This window comes from Tinamus guttatus, unplaced genomic scaffold (assembly GCF_059628265.1).
Source record: "Tinamus guttatus ecotype Peru unplaced genomic scaffold, ASM5962826v1 Tinamus_guttatus_pri_ptg000674l, whole genome shotgun sequence".
Taxonomy (NCBI): domain Eukaryota; kingdom Metazoa; phylum Chordata; class Aves; order Tinamiformes; family Tinamidae; genus Tinamus; species Tinamus guttatus.
In genome coordinates, this window is record NW_028289208.1 from 3,496,311 (window position 1) to 3,514,600 (window position 18,290).

Here is an 18,290-nt window from a genome sequence, read left to right on the forward strand (position 1 = left end):
GCAGGCACTCAAGCGCCCCGGCAGCCCGTGCCTAGGCCGCAGGGTAGCGGTCGGTGGCCTTGGGCAGGGCTGGTGCCAGCTGGAGCTGTGGCTTTGCTGCCAGCCTGCCCGGCCCCGGGGCGGGAGCTGCTGCCCTGCCGGAGAGGAGGGGACTGCACGGGCGGCAGCGGGAGCGCGGCGGAGCGAGTGCATCCAGACACCGACCCGTGGAAGCGCTGGCGTCTCCCTCCCGCACCTTGGTCCTCATCCAGCTGGAGGCCTGGCCTGGGGACGGCCAGACAGCCCCCGCGTCCCTCAGCCCCTCCTCTCCACACCTGGGGCAGCATGAGGCGCAGCACCCACATCCGCGCCCAACACCAGCATTTAAGCATCTGCACCAAGGTCCATCACTGCCCTCCACTGCCACGGTCAGCTGGCCCATCACAGCAAGGGCAAGAGGAGGACGGTCACAGGCCACCTTTGCTGGCAGAGTGGCCCACAGAGGCACAGGGGAGTCACATCCTGCCTTGGGCAGCCCTGTTCCTCGCTGCACCCTGCCCAGGCCGCTGCAGGCACAGAGGGACCATTCCCAGCAAGGAGAGAGGACCAGCTCCTGCCCACCTCCGCTAACCAGCAGGGACTGAACCGTCCCCGCTCCTCGGCTGAGGCAGAGGTGACCCAAAGGACCGCAGCAGCACGGTCCCCACTCGGCCCTGGAGACCAGCAGCCAGAGGCCCTGGGGGCAGGTGGAGGGGCCTGGCTGCTCCAGCCACACGGCAGCCTGGATCTCGGGGCACTGCCCTCCTTGGCCGTCGTGGCAGCGCCGCCTTCACCCAGCCCTGCCTTTGGGGCTCTCTGTGGGTGCTACCGCCAAGGGCCCATGGTGGGATATAGAGCGTGGACTCGGATGACCTGCACCCCTCAGGGCCTGAAGGGACAACACAGAGTCTCGCTTTGTACCATACAGCTGCAGAGCAGCCCAGGCCCCACTCTCCCCTGGAACCCGAGGATCTTAGAAGAGCAATGGGGGACTGAAGCTCGGGGCAGCTCTACCCACCCCAGTGCCCCTGTGCAGGGCAGCCGACGCGGCTACGGGGGTGCTCAGAGCACACGGAGCCAGACCCCAGGCAGGCGGGAGAGCAGCCAGACAGCCGAGCTGGTTGAGCCAGACCCGGTTAGGGCAGGGAGGGCCAGGGAGCTGCTCCGCGTCGCCCTCAGGGTGCCGCTCTGCCCGCAGCTCCGGCCGGGCACAGCCCCGAGGCGCGGGGGGCTCCGCGCCCACGCTGGCACCTTCCCTTCTCCAGCTTCCAAAAAGCTTTAGCTGCCCTTGGCAGCAGCACCTCTCCTCCGTGCCCCAGGGCACCGCACTGGCCCACAAAGAGACTGTGGGCACAGCGAGACCAATTTGCAATTCACTGCAAACGCGAGCGGAGCAAAACACGATGCTTTATTGGAGCACGTCCTGCCCCACAGACAGGGAAGGTCTCCATCTAGTCACCCGGCCGTGGTGGCTACTGCCAGATCTCCCAGCTCCTTCCCAGGAGGGCTGGAGCGCTGCCCCTTGAGCTGTCCCCAAGATAGGGACCACCCCCAGCAGGTCCTGGAGCAGAGGCACCTGGCCAACACTGAGAGCACACGTAGCAAACATGCAGCACAAGAGTTTTTTTGTGGCTGCACCTGGTCAGGCTGCCTCTAAGTGCAGCACAGGTGGCAGGAATGAGCTGTGCTCGTCGCTCAGAACTTGTAGGGAGAAAAATGGGCACCAGGAGTGTGAGGCCCAGAGGGAGCAGCAGAGGAGGCTTCCTCTCCGTTTTCAGAAGCAGGTCATGCGAAACAGGAGTAAGAAGAAACAAGACCCACCCCGTGCATAATGAGCACAGAGAGCAGACCTCTGTGAGAGTCGAGTACTGCAGAAACAACCGCTCTCCACCCTGCGCAGAGACAGTAAATTAACTCAGCTCCCTCCCCTTCCCCTGGATGAAGCACAACCTTTGAGGGTGAGTAAGAGAGGCAGACTGCACATTAGACCAGGTATCAGCACCTGGGTACCAGCCCAGCGTGCTGAACTTGCCTTCCTCCTTCTCACACTCTTCTCCAGCAATGAAGGACGTTCACGCACCCAACGGCTCAGGAGTCCAGTTTGATGAAGACCTTGGGCCTGGTGAAAATTTTGAGGGCCTCCTCTATCTGGGACAGCTTTCTCTCCAGCTCCATGCGCCTCTTCTGAATGCTGAGGGTGTCTGCGCGCACCGGAAGCATCACCAGCTCCTTCACCAGCTGCTCTTGGCCTGCAAAAAAAAAAAAAAAGGAAAGCTGATAAGTGGCAGAGCAAATAGCAAGTTTGTCCTAAATCTATGATCTTAATAGAAACTTAATGTCATTGGGCCAAGCCTACTCCAGACAGTCCTGCAACATGCAAGCCCTACCAAGCTGTAAGAGATCGTTCTTTCTGCACACACAAAACACAGTTCAAAAGCAGTCAGTCATGCAACCAGGGAAAAAAAAAGAAAAAAAATCAAGAAAACCTGTGCCCCAGGACTTTGCCCTCCCTAATCTCTCATTTTTTTGAGCTGGAACCCATGTTTCTTTTCCTCTTACTCTGCTTCAGGTTGCTGAGGGTCTCCAGCCGCTGCTCCTCGGGCATCCGGGCATGACCTGGCGGCGTGTCAGGGTCTGGCAGGTTTCGCTGCTGCTCCTCCAGCTGCCTGCGCCACAGCTCCTTCCTCTGCAGCAGGCTGGCACAGCACAACGAGAGCACAGCTGGCACAGCTGGAAGGACGGGCCCCCCAGGGCACGACAGCCAAGGCCAAACAGGCAGAGGCTACAGACTGGGCCCTCCAAAGCCTCCCGTTCCCCACGCTGCTGCCTGGGCACTCCGAGGGCAGGACAGAGCAAACTGTGGCCTCTCCCAAAGCAGAGATTGTACTACTGGAGCAACGTTGCACGGAGCAACGTTTATGGCCGGGCAGGAGCACGTTTCCCACAACCGCCGGAGCATCCACGGGCTAGTGTCAACACCCAGCGGCAGGCGAGGGAGGAGGAGACCAAATTCTTTCTGAGCCCAGTCACGCTGGCCATGGGATGCTTTTGTTAAGTCAGGAAACCAGCAGGGACTGTGTATATTCCCCAGGCTATGGCAAATTGCACTGCTAACACATAGCAGGAGACACTCCCGTTTCTATCTATGCAAAAACTGGGGGATAAAGGGAAGACTGAGGCTTGTTACTGGGCGTCTCGTGGGCCGCCCTGGGATATACATACTACTGGGGTACGTGGCCCTTTTGCTTGGCGTTGTACTCTTCCTGCTCCCGGTGCTTCTGTTCCAGCAGCTCGGCCAGGGTTTGCAGGGACTGGGAGCGCCGCAGCGGGGCCCGCTTGGCGTTGAGGGCGTTGTGTTTGATGAAGTCAACGCTCCTGCCCTCCACCTGCATCTGAAAGGCGAGAGGGCGCGAGGCAGCGGGGCTGGCCGGGCAGACACGCTCCTGCAGCTGCCCCACGCGGGGCAAAGCAAACGGGGACCTGCACAGGGGGCTGGGCTGGGGCTGGCGCTGCAGCAGGACGGGCATCGCCCCAAGCCCTCCCCAGCGCTGGGGACCTGGAGCTCACAGGCGGCTTGCGACTCACCTTGGCTTTGGCCCCTCCGGCCTCCGCAGCCTCCGTGTCCGCCCCTGCTCTCATCCTGGCAAGGCTTGGAGACAGCGGCCTGCACGGCTTGATCCCAGGGCCACATCGGGAATATGCCTTCAGGAATTTCAAAGCCTCTGGGATTGGAGGTGGGGAGCTTTCCTGGAAAAGGCGAGAAGAGACACGCTACTGGAGGGATGCTGGAGCAAAGAGGAACCCATTGAGCAACATTCGGGTGGTCAACCACAAGCTCAGCCACAAGTTTCCAGCTGACAGATGAGAGTGTGTGTCCTTTCTGCCCCTGTTTGGCATGGGTACGCTGCCCAGGCAGCCTTCAGCAGCAGCAGCAGCCTGGACCTGTCAAGCGAGTTTCATGAAGAAGCAATAAAATAAATAAATACATAAATAAAGGCAGAAACAAGCTTGCGGATCATGTATGTGAGGCATTGAGACTGCTCCAGAGAGTCTCTTTTTACCGACTGATCTTTTAGGTACGGAAAGACAGCAACACAGGGTGATCCAAGAGACTCACCCGCCAGTGCTAGGAGAACCCAACGTGCTGGTGATCACCGGACATGCTGTGGAATGAGTCCTGCTAGAGCAAACTGTAATGGAATGGCACAGGCAAGCGTGAAGCTGGCAGAGCCCCAAACTGGATACTCTGGTGGTTTGGAGAGGGCAGAATTGTACTCATTTTCAGCAGCAACAATTAGCACTGGCAGAAGTCACCACCAGTTGAGGTCTCAGCCAGTCGTTTTGCAGATTGCTGCGCAGACAACCCCCCAACAAACCCTGAGAATTGGAAGTTGAAGTTGTGGCAAAAAGGTGACCTTATGATAAATACCACAAGGACACTGCTCTTCTTCTGGAAGCTACAGGGCCCAATGGGTCCTCCAGATCTTTACAGGCACCCAGAGTCTCAACTGCTCTGCCAGGGCAGAACTGCAGTCCACTGATGGCAGATTCCTTGCCTGGTTACTTGGTAGTGCTGAAGACTGAACAGTAACATCAGCAATGCTGCTGTGAGCAGGAGTCGGCTGCTCATGTGAGTGGTGCCTCAGCACTGCCTAGCCTGATCACGCTCCACAGTCTTTTCTTCCACGAGAAGCCAAGAGACTGAGATGTCACTGACAAGTTAATGAGAAGTTCCTCTAACTAGCACAGCCAGTTAGAATTACAAAAGAGTGATCTGAAAATTACAAACAAATTAGTGAACTTATGCTGGAGCGTTCTAGCAGAGTGCACTGTGCCCCATCCCTCTTCATGAGAACCCCAAGACGTTGTCAAAGCCCTTTTTTGAAGGAACTGCTACCATTAACAGCTGCAGATACAGCTGAAGTAAAGAAATCCCACATAAGACACCAAGACTTAAGAGAAACAACTTAAATCTCTGAGCAGAAGCTCCACAGAGATCTTTCAGAGGGAAGGATCACACCAGCTCTGTGGGGCAAAATACCACAGCTGTTACTGTGGTAAAACACAGTAAAGCTGAAAAGCCACCTGGATACCCCTCGCAACATTGCACATGCTGTGAAGTCTGCACCACATTGCCCCAGGAACCACCCTTAGACCCCTGCAATAGAATGGCCAAGTGGGAGCCCATCTCCAGTGTCCTACAGTGCCCCATTGCTCATCTGCCCCTCCGAGCCTCAGGAGGAAAGAGCTCAGTGGGAACTCACCTGAAGTTTGGCCTTCACCTTTGACTCCACGTTGTCATATTTCTGGGATTTCCACAGAGCCTTCACAGGCTTGGGCTGGCTGTGCTCACGGGTTCGCTCCTTCTCTTTGCACTTCCTCTGAATCTCCTTTATTCTCCTCACGTTTTCCTTCTCGTGGTCTTTGGACTCTTTCCCTGCACAGCAAGGGGAGATGTAACCTTCACCCCTCAAGCACTGCCAGCAGACACAGGCTCCTGGAGCACTGGCACCAGAGCTGACAGCTCCATCATCGGAGCAAGTTCAATTGCCCACTGAAACTGCAAGTTCTCCCCCCTCCTGCAGACTAGACAATCTGTCGTGTGTTTTCCTCCCTTGCTACACGCACATTCCCGGAATAACTCCACTCTGCCCTGCATCAGGACCCCAGAGTGCCTGGTTGAGGGTCAGCAGAGCTCTCTCTGCATTCCTGGTGCTCATAGACTCCCTCATTCTTAAGGAATGTGGCCCTCTCGCCCATTTTGGACTTTGCCAGACCAGCCATACGTCGGCATTCTCTCAAGAGCTACAGTCAGACCCTCTGCCATCCCCTTCCTGCCCTGGGACAGCAGCTGTGGCAGCCACCAGCAGGCATCCACCACGCTAGTGACAGGGAGGGCCAGGATCACTATCTGAATATGTGGCAACTTAAGTGACAGCCACCACTCAGCTTCCCCTGCTTTGGACCCCCCTACTTGCTCTCTGTGACTCCCCTAGGAAGGGGAGCATCTTTGCTCTTTGTACTTCCCTCCACATATTGAGACTGTTTCACTACCACATATTGAGACTGTTTTCCAGAATCCTGGCCTCTGCAGCCATGAATTCTCCAGGATAAACATGCTCTATGAAGATGGATCAAGTGAAATCCTACTACAAGCTGGACTAAAATGACACTGGTTGCATTCAGAGGCAGCGAATTAGAAGGGCTTGATTTATTTCCAGCATCTCTAAATAGTTTCTAATCCATGCCCAGTCCTCAGTGCAAATTAAAGGGTGTCTTTTTTTCACAGCCTGCCTTCCAGCTGCAGCCCTCAGCCAGAGCGGAGCCAGGGAGGCCACAGCAGCCACCACTCCAGAGCAGGCAATGGGACAGGGAGATCCCTGCCAGACCAAAGGTAGGAGATCCAGTGACCAGCAACACTCATGTTCCCCCACGTCTGGGAGAGCAGAGAATCCCCCGCACACCTCACACGTCATGCCTGGTCCTGAGCACGAGCCACGGCAGCAGTGATTCAGTTGTACTCACTCTTCACTGGCAGGTCCCTGTCAAGGGAGATCCCTTCGAGCTGCAGCAAGAGACCGACTGTTCCCTTCCGCCCTTTTTCCAGAATGTCCCTTCCACTGGGATGGATGCGAGGGGCTGGCTGGACCTGGCGGGCACTGCCCAAAGTGGGATATGGGCTCAGGGGGCCGGAGGTAAAATCCAGCTGCTGCACATTCCCTTCCAGCCTCCCTCGAGCTGACAAAAAAAGAAGCAGAAGCAGCAGCAGATCATCAGGAAAAGGCTTCACTTCATGTTCAGGGGACTTGAGCATCGCTCACAAGAGGAAAGGCTTAAAGAGCTGGGACTGTTCGGCCTGGAGGGGAAAGGTGGACAGATTTTAACAATACCTTTAAATATGAGACAGGAGAGTACAAAGAGGATCAGGCCAGAATATTTTCAGTCATGCCAGGTTATAAGAAAGGCAAAGGGCACAAACCAACAAACCAAAGCACAGGAAATTTTGTCTGAACAGAAGAAAAACTTCCTTCCTGTGAGGGTGCTGAGCACTGGACCAGGTTGCCCAGAGAGGCTGTGGAGTCTCCTTCCTTAGGGAAGCCACTTGGACAGTCCTGAGCCACCTGGTCCTGAGCAATGTGCTCTAGGGGACTAGTTCATCTCCAGAGGTCCTTCCCAACCTCAACTGTTCTGTCATTCTGTGAAAATGGGTGTGCTGTCTCATGGCAGAGTCCAAAAAGAGCAGACACACGACGAGGACTCACCTGAGAAGGGCCGTTTGTAATAGTCTGGGAAGAGCGTAGGGTCTGGAGGAATGGGCCCGGAGATCTTGGATGGCCCTTCACACATCCTGCCCTCACTCAGCTTCTGCACCTGAAACCAAACACCACTGAGAGCAGCAGTGAAGGGGGCTCAGCGAGACACTGAAAAGCAGCATTTAATACTGGAATATTGGGATTTAATAATGGCAGTCGACTTCTGACTTGCATTAAAAAGAGCACACACCCAGCTACAGACACAACCTGCAAGAAACCAGCCCAAACTGGGCTCTGGTGGAGCAAAGGCCCTTTGCAGCAGCACCATCCCAGCCAGCGTCCTTACCAGACCTGAACCTGGAATGTCCACAGTTGCTCTAGTGCCTAGAGCTTCAGTACAGAAAAATCTTTGCTGGCTTTGCTCTCCTGCATGGAAACATTTTATATTGACATGCGAGCAGGAGCCGAGCTGCTTTAACTGCCCCAAGGGCTTTTACTCCCAGGAAACACAGGGTACCTTGGTACCATCTGGCACATGTTAAACTCACGTGTGGATTATCCTGCCCCGTGGGCCCTTTCCAAATAACCTCTGTGCTTCACACAGGACCTGCCCAGCGCAGCCCCAAATCCCCCTCTGCTGCATCACGAGTGAGCGAGGGCCGGTGACGTCCTGTTTGAGCAGTGCTGGGCCTCAAAAGCACCCAAGAGAAAACACTTCACAGCGTAGGGGCAGATGCTTCGTTTCTAGACAAGAATCCTGAGACAAAAAGAGCCCTTGAGATCTCAGGGAGAAGGGCAAGTTAGGTGTTTCTAAAAACATATTTTCTGTTTCTTAATAACTTTTCAAAGCAGACCGAAGGAGACCACCACAGAGCCACAAATCCCCGTCCCAGCTACATCCTGGCACAACCCATGACGCGCAGCCTGGCTGGGCTCCCCCGGGTCCTGCTGCCTCTCTCCTGGCCCTGACGTGTCCCTGCGATGCTCACAGGGATCTCTTGGACAGGAAACTTGGCAGACTTGTTCCCAGAAAACAAGGATCCAAAACCTCTGATCCTGCACCAACAGACACAGATTGCTGGTAATCTCCTGCCAGATGCCACAAAAGCTTCATCTTCATCTCCGCTTAGATAACACCACAATTTCGACAGGAGCCAGGGCAGACTGGCTAGAGTAACTAGTGCTCAGTTAATGAGCTGGGGCTAGAACTGACTGGCTCCCGAGTCAGTAATTTTAAGATTTTGGAGGCAGCTTGATGGGAAGAAGCCCTTCCAGGATCCCGTCACATCCTCGTGCTGAAGGGGCACGGCCTCTTCATCTGAATTGCTGAGCCAATCCACGATCAGGGCAAGGATGAGCGAGCCTGTGTCATAGCAACTAATGCACTGCAGTCTTCCCTGCTAAATCACCCTTGTTGATGTGAGACCCATTAGCAAAGAGCTGTTATTCATCTCCCACACATCGCTGCGGAGGCAAGGTGAGCAGCGGGGACTGCTGCACGTCACCGAGCCGGGTTTGCACCCGGCCGCCCTGGAAAGGCTCTTTCTAAGGCTGCACAGCAGACTCCCAGTCTGAGGTAAGAGGACACCGTTTTGGTGTGATTTCGTCTCCTTTTTAATGGATGCAACCAAGCTAGAACAAGTTCTCTTGCTCTAGAAAAGCAACTTTTTATTTTTTATTATTTTTTTAACTTTAGAAGAGCTACCGGCCTCAAAATCCACATCTGATCTCTCTCCGAATTCCCTTTCGGGCCCAGCAAGACACACACTGATCGACAGAGCCGTACGCAAGGGCAGCAGCAGAGCAGGCAGCCAAGGCAGGAGGACACAAGGCGAGCGCAGGGGAGGTGGCACCTCGAGCGCAGCTCCAAGCCCTGCTCGAGCCCCAGCTCCCGGCCCCAGCGCGCCCGGCCCTGCCGCACGGCGGGTGCAAACGACACCCACTCGCTGCTTTGCAAGTCGGATCGCCCCGGGTTTGGATCACGCAGCACGCGGCCTAGCTAGGCAGCTATGGAGAACTCATCCCTGGGTGATGAGAGTTCTCTATGGAGATCTCACCTCACCCAAGCCCTTAGCAGCCCTCTCAGTCCTGAGAGGAAGCAGCTTCAGTCACCAATGATCAGCACCAACTTCCCAAACTGCTGCTCTGCTCTGCATTCTTGGCCATGCCAACCAAGGTGACACAGATGACACCGGAGAGAGAATCCAATTTTGGCCCACAGCTGCCCAAAGGGGATGTGGTGACAACCTCCACGCTCTCCCATTGCCACATCCATCCTTCTGCTTCACTCCTTGTGACAGCTCTGCAGCTCAGAGGAGCCTGCATGGAATCAATTCAACCCACTACACCTGCAGCAAACAATTCACTACTTTTGGTGGGTTAATTTGCTGCCTGCTTGACCTTCTGCCCAAAGACAACCTGGCTGCCGCATTCACAGGGGATCACAAACGCTCTGGAACAAGGACAGAGGTGGGTGCGTTTACCTGTGAATACAGGGAAGGAAGGAAAAGAGACTGGGGGAGCCCTTTTCAGTGGTGACCTGATAACTGGCTCAGCTACCCTGGCTAAACTGCACCCAGCAAAGCATCTTCTTTGCCCTGTGCATGAGAAAACAAAGGTCAGAAACACAAATATCTGACTGCCTTCAAGATGCCATGAGAAAAACACTATTTAAGGCAGGCTATGGTATTTCAGAGTCACAGGCTGACTGCAAGCTCAATCCTATTTAACACAGGTAAACAGACACCTATGTGCTCCTCCTCTGACTTCTTAACCCCACGCAAAACTGCAGAACTGGCTGGGGAAGCCGCGACGCTGCTCCGAGCCACAGGGCTACCCCAATGCTTGATTGCCATGCCCAGCTCATCTGGAACTAGCCCAGCCACAAAACAGGGGCATGCAGCTGCACCCCGAAGACTCCAGCATCCTCACTCACCCGCCGGGGCCAGGCCGGCTCAAGCCTTCTGGACGGGGCACTCGCTTTCTCTCCAGGACCACAGCCAAATCCTTGCCTGGGAGCCAAGAAACAGAGCTCCGGCCTTTCCTCTTTCCCAGAGTAGCCCCAGAAGTTTAAGGATCCTCAATTCAACTCTTTGTGCTCTTATGCATTTAATAGGGGAGACAGAGGGGAAAAAAGAGAGAGGTGGAAGGGGACAGTGAGGCCCAGACTCCTGGAGGCAAAGTGACGCCCACTGTGTCACTTACTGTATCGTGGACCTCCCCAGTGACTTCAGTCCATGCATGGACTCTTCTCTGCAGCAGAGCGACCACCTCCTCTTTGCACCGTTCCCTTTGGCCTCGGACACCCGCTCTCCACCACCTGCCCGTCTCCAAGGCCTACTTTCTCCCTTGCCTCTCTGAGGAAAAAAAAAGGGGGGGTGCAGCCAACTGTGCTCCTGGCACTGCTATCTGGGACGTCCTTTCCCCAGGAGCAGGGCGGGTGTCCCCAAGAGCCCCTCGGAGCAAGGCCGGCTCCTGTCCCCCTGGAGGGTAGAGGAGGGCCGCGCGCCCGGCCGTGCCGCCGGGACACGCTCCCTGCGCGGGACCACTCACCGCGGGGACCCTCCGGGAGGCCGGTCCTGCCGCCGGGACCGGGCCGCTTCGGCGGGAGCCTCCGCAGGAGCTTCCCGAGGCAGCCGGGGGCCCCCACGCGGCCCGCGGCTCCGCGGCGGGGCCCGCCTCGCTCGCAGCGGCCGCGGGGAAGCTCCGCGGGGCAGGGGAGGCCCCGCCGCCCGCGTGCAGGCCCCGCCAGGCCCGGCCCGGCCCCGCCGCGCTCCCCCGGCAACAGCCGCTTCCGCCCGCGCGCGGGGGGGCGGCCCCGGCCGCGCGGAGCGCCCGGAGCCCCGGCCCGGCCCGCGGCGGGTGCGGGAGGGAGCCGGGAGCCCGCGCGGAGCGGCGGGGAAGCTGCCCCGGCGGCGGCGGCGCCCAGGGCCCCGCGGGCCTCCCGGGGACAGGGCGGGAGCGGGGGCAGGAGGAGCCGGGAAGAGGCGGCCGGGGCGGCCCGGCGGCTCCTCAGCCCACTCCGGCCGGGCTGCACGTCTGCAGTGGGGCGAAACCCACCTCAGGTGATAAGGAAGCCCATGTCAAACATTGCAGAAACTCGCCTCAAACGTTGAGGAAACTTACCTCAAACGCTAAGGAATCACCTCAAAGGTTGAGGAAACCCACCTTAAACATCAAGGACACCCATCTCAAATGCTGAGGAAAGCCATCTCAAATGGTGAGAAAACTCACCTTAAACATTAAGGAAACCCATCTCAAATGCTGAGGAAACTCACCTCACATGTTAAGGAAACCCTTCTCAAACACCATAGAAACCCATGGAATCTCAAACATTAAGGAGATCCATCTCAAATGTTATGGAAATGTTTTTTTTTATCAAAGGGACAAAAGGGAGATGAGCAGTAGATAAGCAAGCAACAAACTGATCCTTAAACTGTTCCAAATGCAGGGGGCTTCTTTTCCTCTAGAAGGTACCCTGTACCCTGTTTTCCACTCTTGTGTTCAGTGATTACCATAATTAATCATCCCAAGTAGGAAAACACCCACCAAAAACTCTTCATCAAAGTCTCTCGTGCGATTTCTTCGCAGACCTCCGATGTGCCCCTTCAAATGTGGGCTTGAGTGCAGGAGCTTAAAGGCAGGAGCTCACTGGCTTCCAGCAGTGCTGAAACATCTCCTGGTCTCCTAGCAGGTACTCAGATGCTTTCCAGCACCCAAAAAGCAAGCAAAATTTTGCCTGGGGCCTCACCTGGGTCAGTGTTGTAGGCCCCAGCTCCACCAGTTACTCCCTTCAACGGTGTCCATCAGCACCAGAGCATCTGCTGGTCCCTCTCCCGTTTCTCCACGTCCCTTTTTGGGCAGGGAGCTCCAAACAAGGCACAGCATCGCTGATGGGTCCCCAGGACACCAAGCAGGGGATACCAACCGCCCTCGAGGTGTTCTGGAATTTCCCTTTCCAACTGAAGCCATTTGAACCCAACCCCCAGGACACGAGGGAGGACCAGAAAGGAGCTGCAAGGACGACCCTTTCAGGCAGTTTTTGCAGCTCTGCGCCTCTCAGCCTCAGCCTGTGCCAAATCTACACGTGCTGGCTGCCTTCCAGGTGGGCATCTGTTTATAAGGAGATTTAGTAGCTGGAAAGGGAATCCAGTCCGTGCAGGGACCAGCAGTAAGATGCTCTTTTCACTGGGGAGAGTAATTAGTGCCTGAAGCCGCTCAGAGTTGGAGTCAGACAGTGAAAATGTGTAAATCGTGTAGATGTCTCTAGAAAAGGCAAGACAGGGATGAATTCTCCTGAACAAAAGAGCCTGGATGAGTAAGCTGTTGTGAGTCCCTCTCATACTAAATCCGTAGGAAACGAGGTACCGAGCTGCTCTGCTGGATCTCACCCCTGAGTCTGTGCAGACCCCGGCTGCGTCCCCATCCTCAGAGCCACCCAAATACCTGTGCTAGAGGTGTCCCCTCCTTGCTTCATAGCCCCTGCTCACCACTGTCCATGCTGCCTCCATTGATTTTCCCCTCTCAAGGGTTACACTGAGGGCTTGAGGGCCTCCGGCACAGCTGTGTTTTTTTTTTTTTTTTTTTTTCCCCATAAAAAGCCAAGCAGAGACAGAGCTGCTTAAATTCATCTGTCATAGGCTGAGTAAGCTGCTGTGTCCATGTGATGTGCCCGTTCTCCTCCCTTTTTTCCCCTATGGAAGGGGAGGCAATGCTAAGGCTTCAGTAAGACCCTGGAAGCTGGTGGTTGACCTGAAAGAGGTACAAGAAAGAGGTGCCAGGTGTGTTGAGGGGGACTGGGAACTTCTGGCAGCTCAGGGTGGAGAGGGGAGGGATAGAGATGCGGGTCTGCTGGGGGGACTGAATGAACCAACAGCATGAAGGAGAAGGAGGGGTAATGGCTGAGCACAAGATGTGACTCCAGCATCGTCTTGGCAGCTCTGTAGAGAGAAACAGCCAGTGCTGAGGATCCCGCGTCCATGTGGAGGGGGCTGGCTGTGACCTGACTCCAACCTGGCTGGGCAAAGGATCACACTTTGGGATGAAACGAAATGCTCCTGCAGGTGTTGGTCTGCGACCCAGCGTATCTGCCACGTGGAGGTCTGTGCTGCAGCGTCTGCCATGGTGAGGAGCCCCAGGAAGAAGAAGCCCAGAGGGAAGGCCCTGTCCAGGCTCATCCTCTCCCAGCTGGCAGCAGCCCTGGAAAACCCAGACATCAAAGCTTTGGAGGTGAAGTGAGATTTCATGTTTCACACAGGGGTGATGATAAACCCAAAGAGGAGTTTTCTTGCCAATAATCAGAGTGTTTGCCCCAGTGCAAACCTTGCAAGAAAATGTGGGGAACCCTGATGTGCCCCAGAATTTGGGGAGGAGAAAATCACAGAGAAAGTGCCTTTCTGAAAAGGATGAACATCCCTGGCGATACACAAAGTACCACATTCCTGCTAAGCCTTTCTGAAGCTAAGAGCAGCTGATCCAAAGTATTTATCTGTGATATTCCAGTTATACTCGTGAAATGGCAGCTGAATAATTTCAAGCCCAGTTTGGTCACGCCTTCACATCATGGTAGCACAGCAGCCACTGCACGAGGCCTCGCAGTGGCACTGCAGGCAATGCCTCCTGCGGCTGCTGGAGGGACAGGGTTGCAGCCAACAGCCCAAGGAAGGGGTGTCCTCATTCCCACAGGGAAATACGCACGGACGCTGCCATTCTCACCAAGCGTGGAAAACCATGGCAGGAACGTGGGCTTGCTCCCATCCATGGTCTAGCTGGGATCATCTCCAAGACCTCATGGCCACAATGGGTGTAAATCCCCAAATCAGGATGGTTATTAAGCACTGGCAGAAGGTTCAAGCCACAGTGACAGGGTCAGCAAAGACCATGCCAGGGCCTGAGAGGGTGCTGGGCACAACTGGGGGGTCATTTGTCAGCGATGTCCTCCTGCCGCAGTGGGACGAGCACGGGCGAGGCGTTGTTGTCCATGCCGAGCGCTACGAGGAGGAGATGCAGAAGAACAAGGAGCTCCTCCCCGAGCTGAAGGATCTCAGATCTGCCTCAGTGCTGCAGGTCTGGCTGCTGGCCCACGGCTTCCAACCCAGGGAAGCAACGTAAGTCACCGCGTCACCTTTGCAAGCCAATGTTACCTTGCAACGAAACTCGGACCCGCTGCGCTGGGAACAGCCACCAGCGAGGCCCGAATCTGCCCTGGCTGCGCTTGGCATGCACGAGGGTGAAACAGGGTAGGAGGAAGGCAGAGGATGAGCGTAGCACTCAATATTATTATCGTCAAGGATTTGCAGCTTAGTGCCATTTTTCAGCTTTGGTTTTTATTTTTTGCTGTTGGAGATTTAGGGAACTCAGTTCCCAGCAATTTTAGGAACCGCTTAGCATTCAAAAGAGAAGATCATCTGGAGTTAAGTGCATAAAGGGCGAAGCCCAAGGGGATGTGGGGTCAATAGTCGAAAGGGAAGCAGGGTCTAGCCGACCAAGTCCAAGAGCAAGCCAAGGAGTGAAGGCAGCAAGGCAAGGGGAGGAACGGGCAGAGCACAGGCACGAGGGGTGACATCCGAGCTTAAACGCAGCCCCCAAGCCCCACCGAGGTGTCTCGCACCTTGGCTTGTTCCCCGCAGCCCAGTGCTGGGCTGCAGCTGCAGCAGCTCCGAGCTGCTGCTTTCGGTCCTGCAGGGTCGATTCGCAAGTACTCGTCTTCCAGCACACTGATTTCCAGAAGCTGCATCCCAAAGCTGAAGAGACAGATGCCCTCGGAGGCAATTCTGGCCTCTCTGCCGCGCAGCAGAAGAAAAGGAAGAGGAGGAAAAACAGGAGCAGCCGGTCGTCTGGTCCAGGCGGCTCCGGAGGGGCTGCCCTGGATGCGCTGGGTGAGTGCAGGGGGTTCTGCAGCCGCGCCGGCTGGCCTGGCAGGGCTCGCCGCGGTGCCCGCGAGGGCTGGCATCTGTTTTAGTCGTTCCGAGTGAGTCACCTCGGGATGACAGCGGCCTGCGGGCCGAGACGGAGCAAAGCGCCGGCAGGGAAGGGGCTGCGAGGGTCGCGCTCTTCCCGTGCCCGCGCAGGACGCCTGCAGCGCCTGCGCCCCTTGTACCAGTACATCAACTCGGAGAGCCCGGAGCCGAGCGGCCCAGCGGAGGAGCAGGCTGAGGCAGCCGGGCCGGCGGAGCCGCTCACCGGAGCCCCGGGAAGGGCCACGGCTCTGGAGCTCCAGGGAGGTAAAGCAAACGGGATGGGCGGTTGGAGCCCCTCGGGGTCACCCCCCTTCAACCTCCTCCCAGTCAGAGTGGGAAAAATGCAGCAATAACAGTTAAAGCAAGCAAAGGTTGCTCTAAAAATGAAAAAGATGAGTAATTTCTAAGCTTTTAGCTACAGATGTGGAAATCTCAAAGTCTGAGGGAAAATGGAGCACAGCTCTGCTTTAACCATAGCTCCCGGGTACCTTCCTGTCTGAACTCTTATCTGCAATTCCCAAGGTAGATCCCGATTATTAGCGATTTGCACCTCACAGCTATTTTCTATCTTTGAAATGTTACTTTAAATTCTTGGCCACAGGTAGGTGGTAGAGACTTTTTAATAGAAAAATCTCTTTCCTTTGGTCTCCTGTTGTTGCTCCACAGTAGCACAACCGAACAGACAGGACCTCTCCCACCAACGTGGCACCATTCACTTGGCTCCATAGTCTCCAGGGTCGATAGTTTTCAACACCCAGCAAGACAAAACCATGACCAACCTGCGTAAGAGGATGGGCAAGAGATGCCGGGGTCCCATCCGCGCCGCCGCTGGCATCCTGCTCTGGCTGCACCAGGTGTCCCTGGCTTTTGGGGGACGGTGCCCGATGGCTGAGGTGCTCCTTTCCCTTGCAGGCAGCTGGGCCAGCAGCTCTCCAGCAGCACCAGATGACAGATCCACCCAGGTTGATGTCGAGAAGATGCTCAGTGTGTGTGCAGCCCACCTCGTGCCTCCCCTCTCCCCTCAGCATAAGTAATCACACAGCTGTGCCCGTCTGCCTGGCCTGCAGGGCTGTGGTCACTGCATCACTCATACACACATCTTCCCCCATCTCCCTTTTTATAAACAAAGAGAATGATTTGACTGAAAAGAGCGTTTTTTCTTTATGAAATGCATTGGTCGAACAGGGGCCACGTGGGGGCTCTCTGCAGGATGAGGGTTCACCCGTGCGTTCCTTGGCTGCCATCCCAATGCTGGGCACCTGGACACTGCCACCAGCAGGGAAGCGTCGTCCTCCTCCTCCTCTTCCTCCTCCTCCTCTCCCTGCCCCGGCCAAACGGCAGCCTCTGCTCTCCGGCTGGAGGGAGCGGCTGTTCCAGGGAAGCTCAGGAGATGCCAGCTCACCTGCTCCATCCACGTAGCGCACACGCAGCAGAGAGAGCTGCTGCTCAGAGCCGTGGCAGAAAGTCCATCCTCAGCAAAGAGACCTGCAGAGAGACGTGGCTCTTCCCCTACTCCACCTGCCGGAGTTGGGAATAACCAACCCATTTTAACACTTCACTTTCTCTGTGCAGCCTAGAGCAAGGATGGGATTGCTCGGAGCGCTGGACCAGCCACTGCGCTGCCCTCCGCAGCAGCATGGCAGGAGACTTGATGCTGACAGAGTGGAAAGCAGAGAGTTACCTGAAGCCAGGCCCATCACGCCAGCAGGGCTGGCCTCTTGGGTTGCTCCTTCTAGGAATTTTTGCACAACGGTAAACAGAAAATATAGACCATTAATCCCAAAAGTTGGTAGGAAGAAAACAACAAAGATGTGGGCAACAGACTTTGCTTGGCATTGTTTCCATTGGCGATACGCAGGTGCGCGGTACCTTTGCTGGGCACTACAAAAGCATCTCCTTGTTTTGCACAGGGCATGGAAAGGAAGGAGGACTTGGCAGGCAGGTAGCCCCAAACACGTGAAGTTGCAATGAACAGACAGAATCCTCTTTGCTGCCATAAAACACCTGCTATGGCAGAGCGCTGCGCTAGCCGAGCAGGGTGACCTTCTGGTCACGCTTCTTAGGGCGCTCTGAGCTGGTCCAAATCAAACACACAAGCAAAGAGCTGCATAAATAATGCCCTCAACAAACACAACTTTTTATTTCTGTAGAAAACAAGTCAGATGCTCTTCAGGAAGGACCAGCTTATGAAAAAGCTGTTTGCGTGTCACAATGTACATAAATACACAAGGTTACAATTTAGTGGGAAATACATTTTAAAAACTTTCAAGTACACAAAATAAATGTAGTAAAATGGGATTCTCCTTTCTGAGCAACTGCCTAAGAGAGAGACATTTCTCAAACGGAATGAGCTTCTGCTCACAATGTGCCACATGGTTCCACTGGATACACCCTGGAAGAGGGCACGAGAAGATAAAGATCCAGTGTTTGAGATCCAGAACAAACTTGCCCAGAACGGGTCAGTCCCCAGTCTTTAGCTATCAGGACGTGTGTAGTGTGGTTATTCCTCAGCCAGCCCACGGGAGCTCAGAGAGGTAGCAAACACCCTCGCTTCCACCTTCAGATTTCTAGACAATTAATGTTTTTACAGCTTAATTAATGACAACATGGTGAAGCTCTTGCATGCCACCTGCGACACCACGAGGCCATTATTAATGGTCACAGAAATGAGAACTAGAGCGATACAGTCGTGGCATTGAGGCTGCCAGGCAGTAAACACAACCGGCGGGTGCAGAACTCACGGGAGAAGAAAAAGCTGCTGGATGCAACCGGCCTCTCGCGTCCAAGGAATAATACCTGGGGCCACGGAGAGCGAGCACAAACCACGAGGCCCTCCGGACCCACAGAGACACTCAACCCAGAGCATCCTTTAAAGAAAGAAGCAGATTGCATGAATTTGAAAGGCTTTTAACACTGTTTCACAAGCTGTACCCCGTTTCTTCTGTTCTTCATACTACGGGAGTTGAGAGATCAGTTGCACCATCACACTTTTTTTTCTTTATAAAATTTCCTTTACAAACTGAGCCGTAGAGATAAGTCAGTCCCCAGGAGAGAAGGCAAA

At 55.4% G+C, this 18,290-nt stretch overlaps 1 protein-coding gene across 1 annotated transcript; it reads right to left on the minus strand.

The window, feature by feature from the left end:
- Nucleotides 1–2,074: 2,074 nt before the first annotated feature.
- On the minus strand, nt 2,075–7,395 carry ENKD1 (enkurin domain containing 1). Its single transcript, XM_088536467.1, has 7 exons — nt 7,281–7,395; nt 6,544–6,756; nt 5,283–5,455; nt 3,604–3,765; nt 3,241–3,410; nt 2,578–2,714; nt 2,075–2,267 (listed from the first exon to the last, which is right to left on the minus strand). The coding sequence occupies exons 1-7, from the start codon at nt 7,363–7,365 to the stop codon at nt 2,107–2,109; spliced, it is 1,101 nt and encodes a 366-aa protein (XP_088392593.1). The 5' UTR covers nt 7,366–7,395; the 3' UTR covers nt 2,075–2,106.
- Nucleotides 7,396–18,290: the final 10,895 nt, after the last annotated feature.

Bases quoted from the DNA above. Each gene is read 5' to 3' on its own strand.
- ENKD1 (XM_088536467.1), bottom strand. From the start codon at position 7,365: ATGTGTGAAGGGCCATCCAAGATCTCCGGGCCCATTCCTCCAGACCCT. The intron at 3,411-3,603 runs GTGAGTCGCAAG...CTCGCCTTTCAG, and splicing joins CCGGAGGGGCCAAAGCCAAG to ATGCAGGTGGAGGGCAGGAG. The intron at 2,715-3,240 runs GTATGTATATCC...GTGCTGTGCCAG, and splicing joins AAGGGCCACGTACCCCAGTA to CCTGCTGCAGAGGAAGGAGC.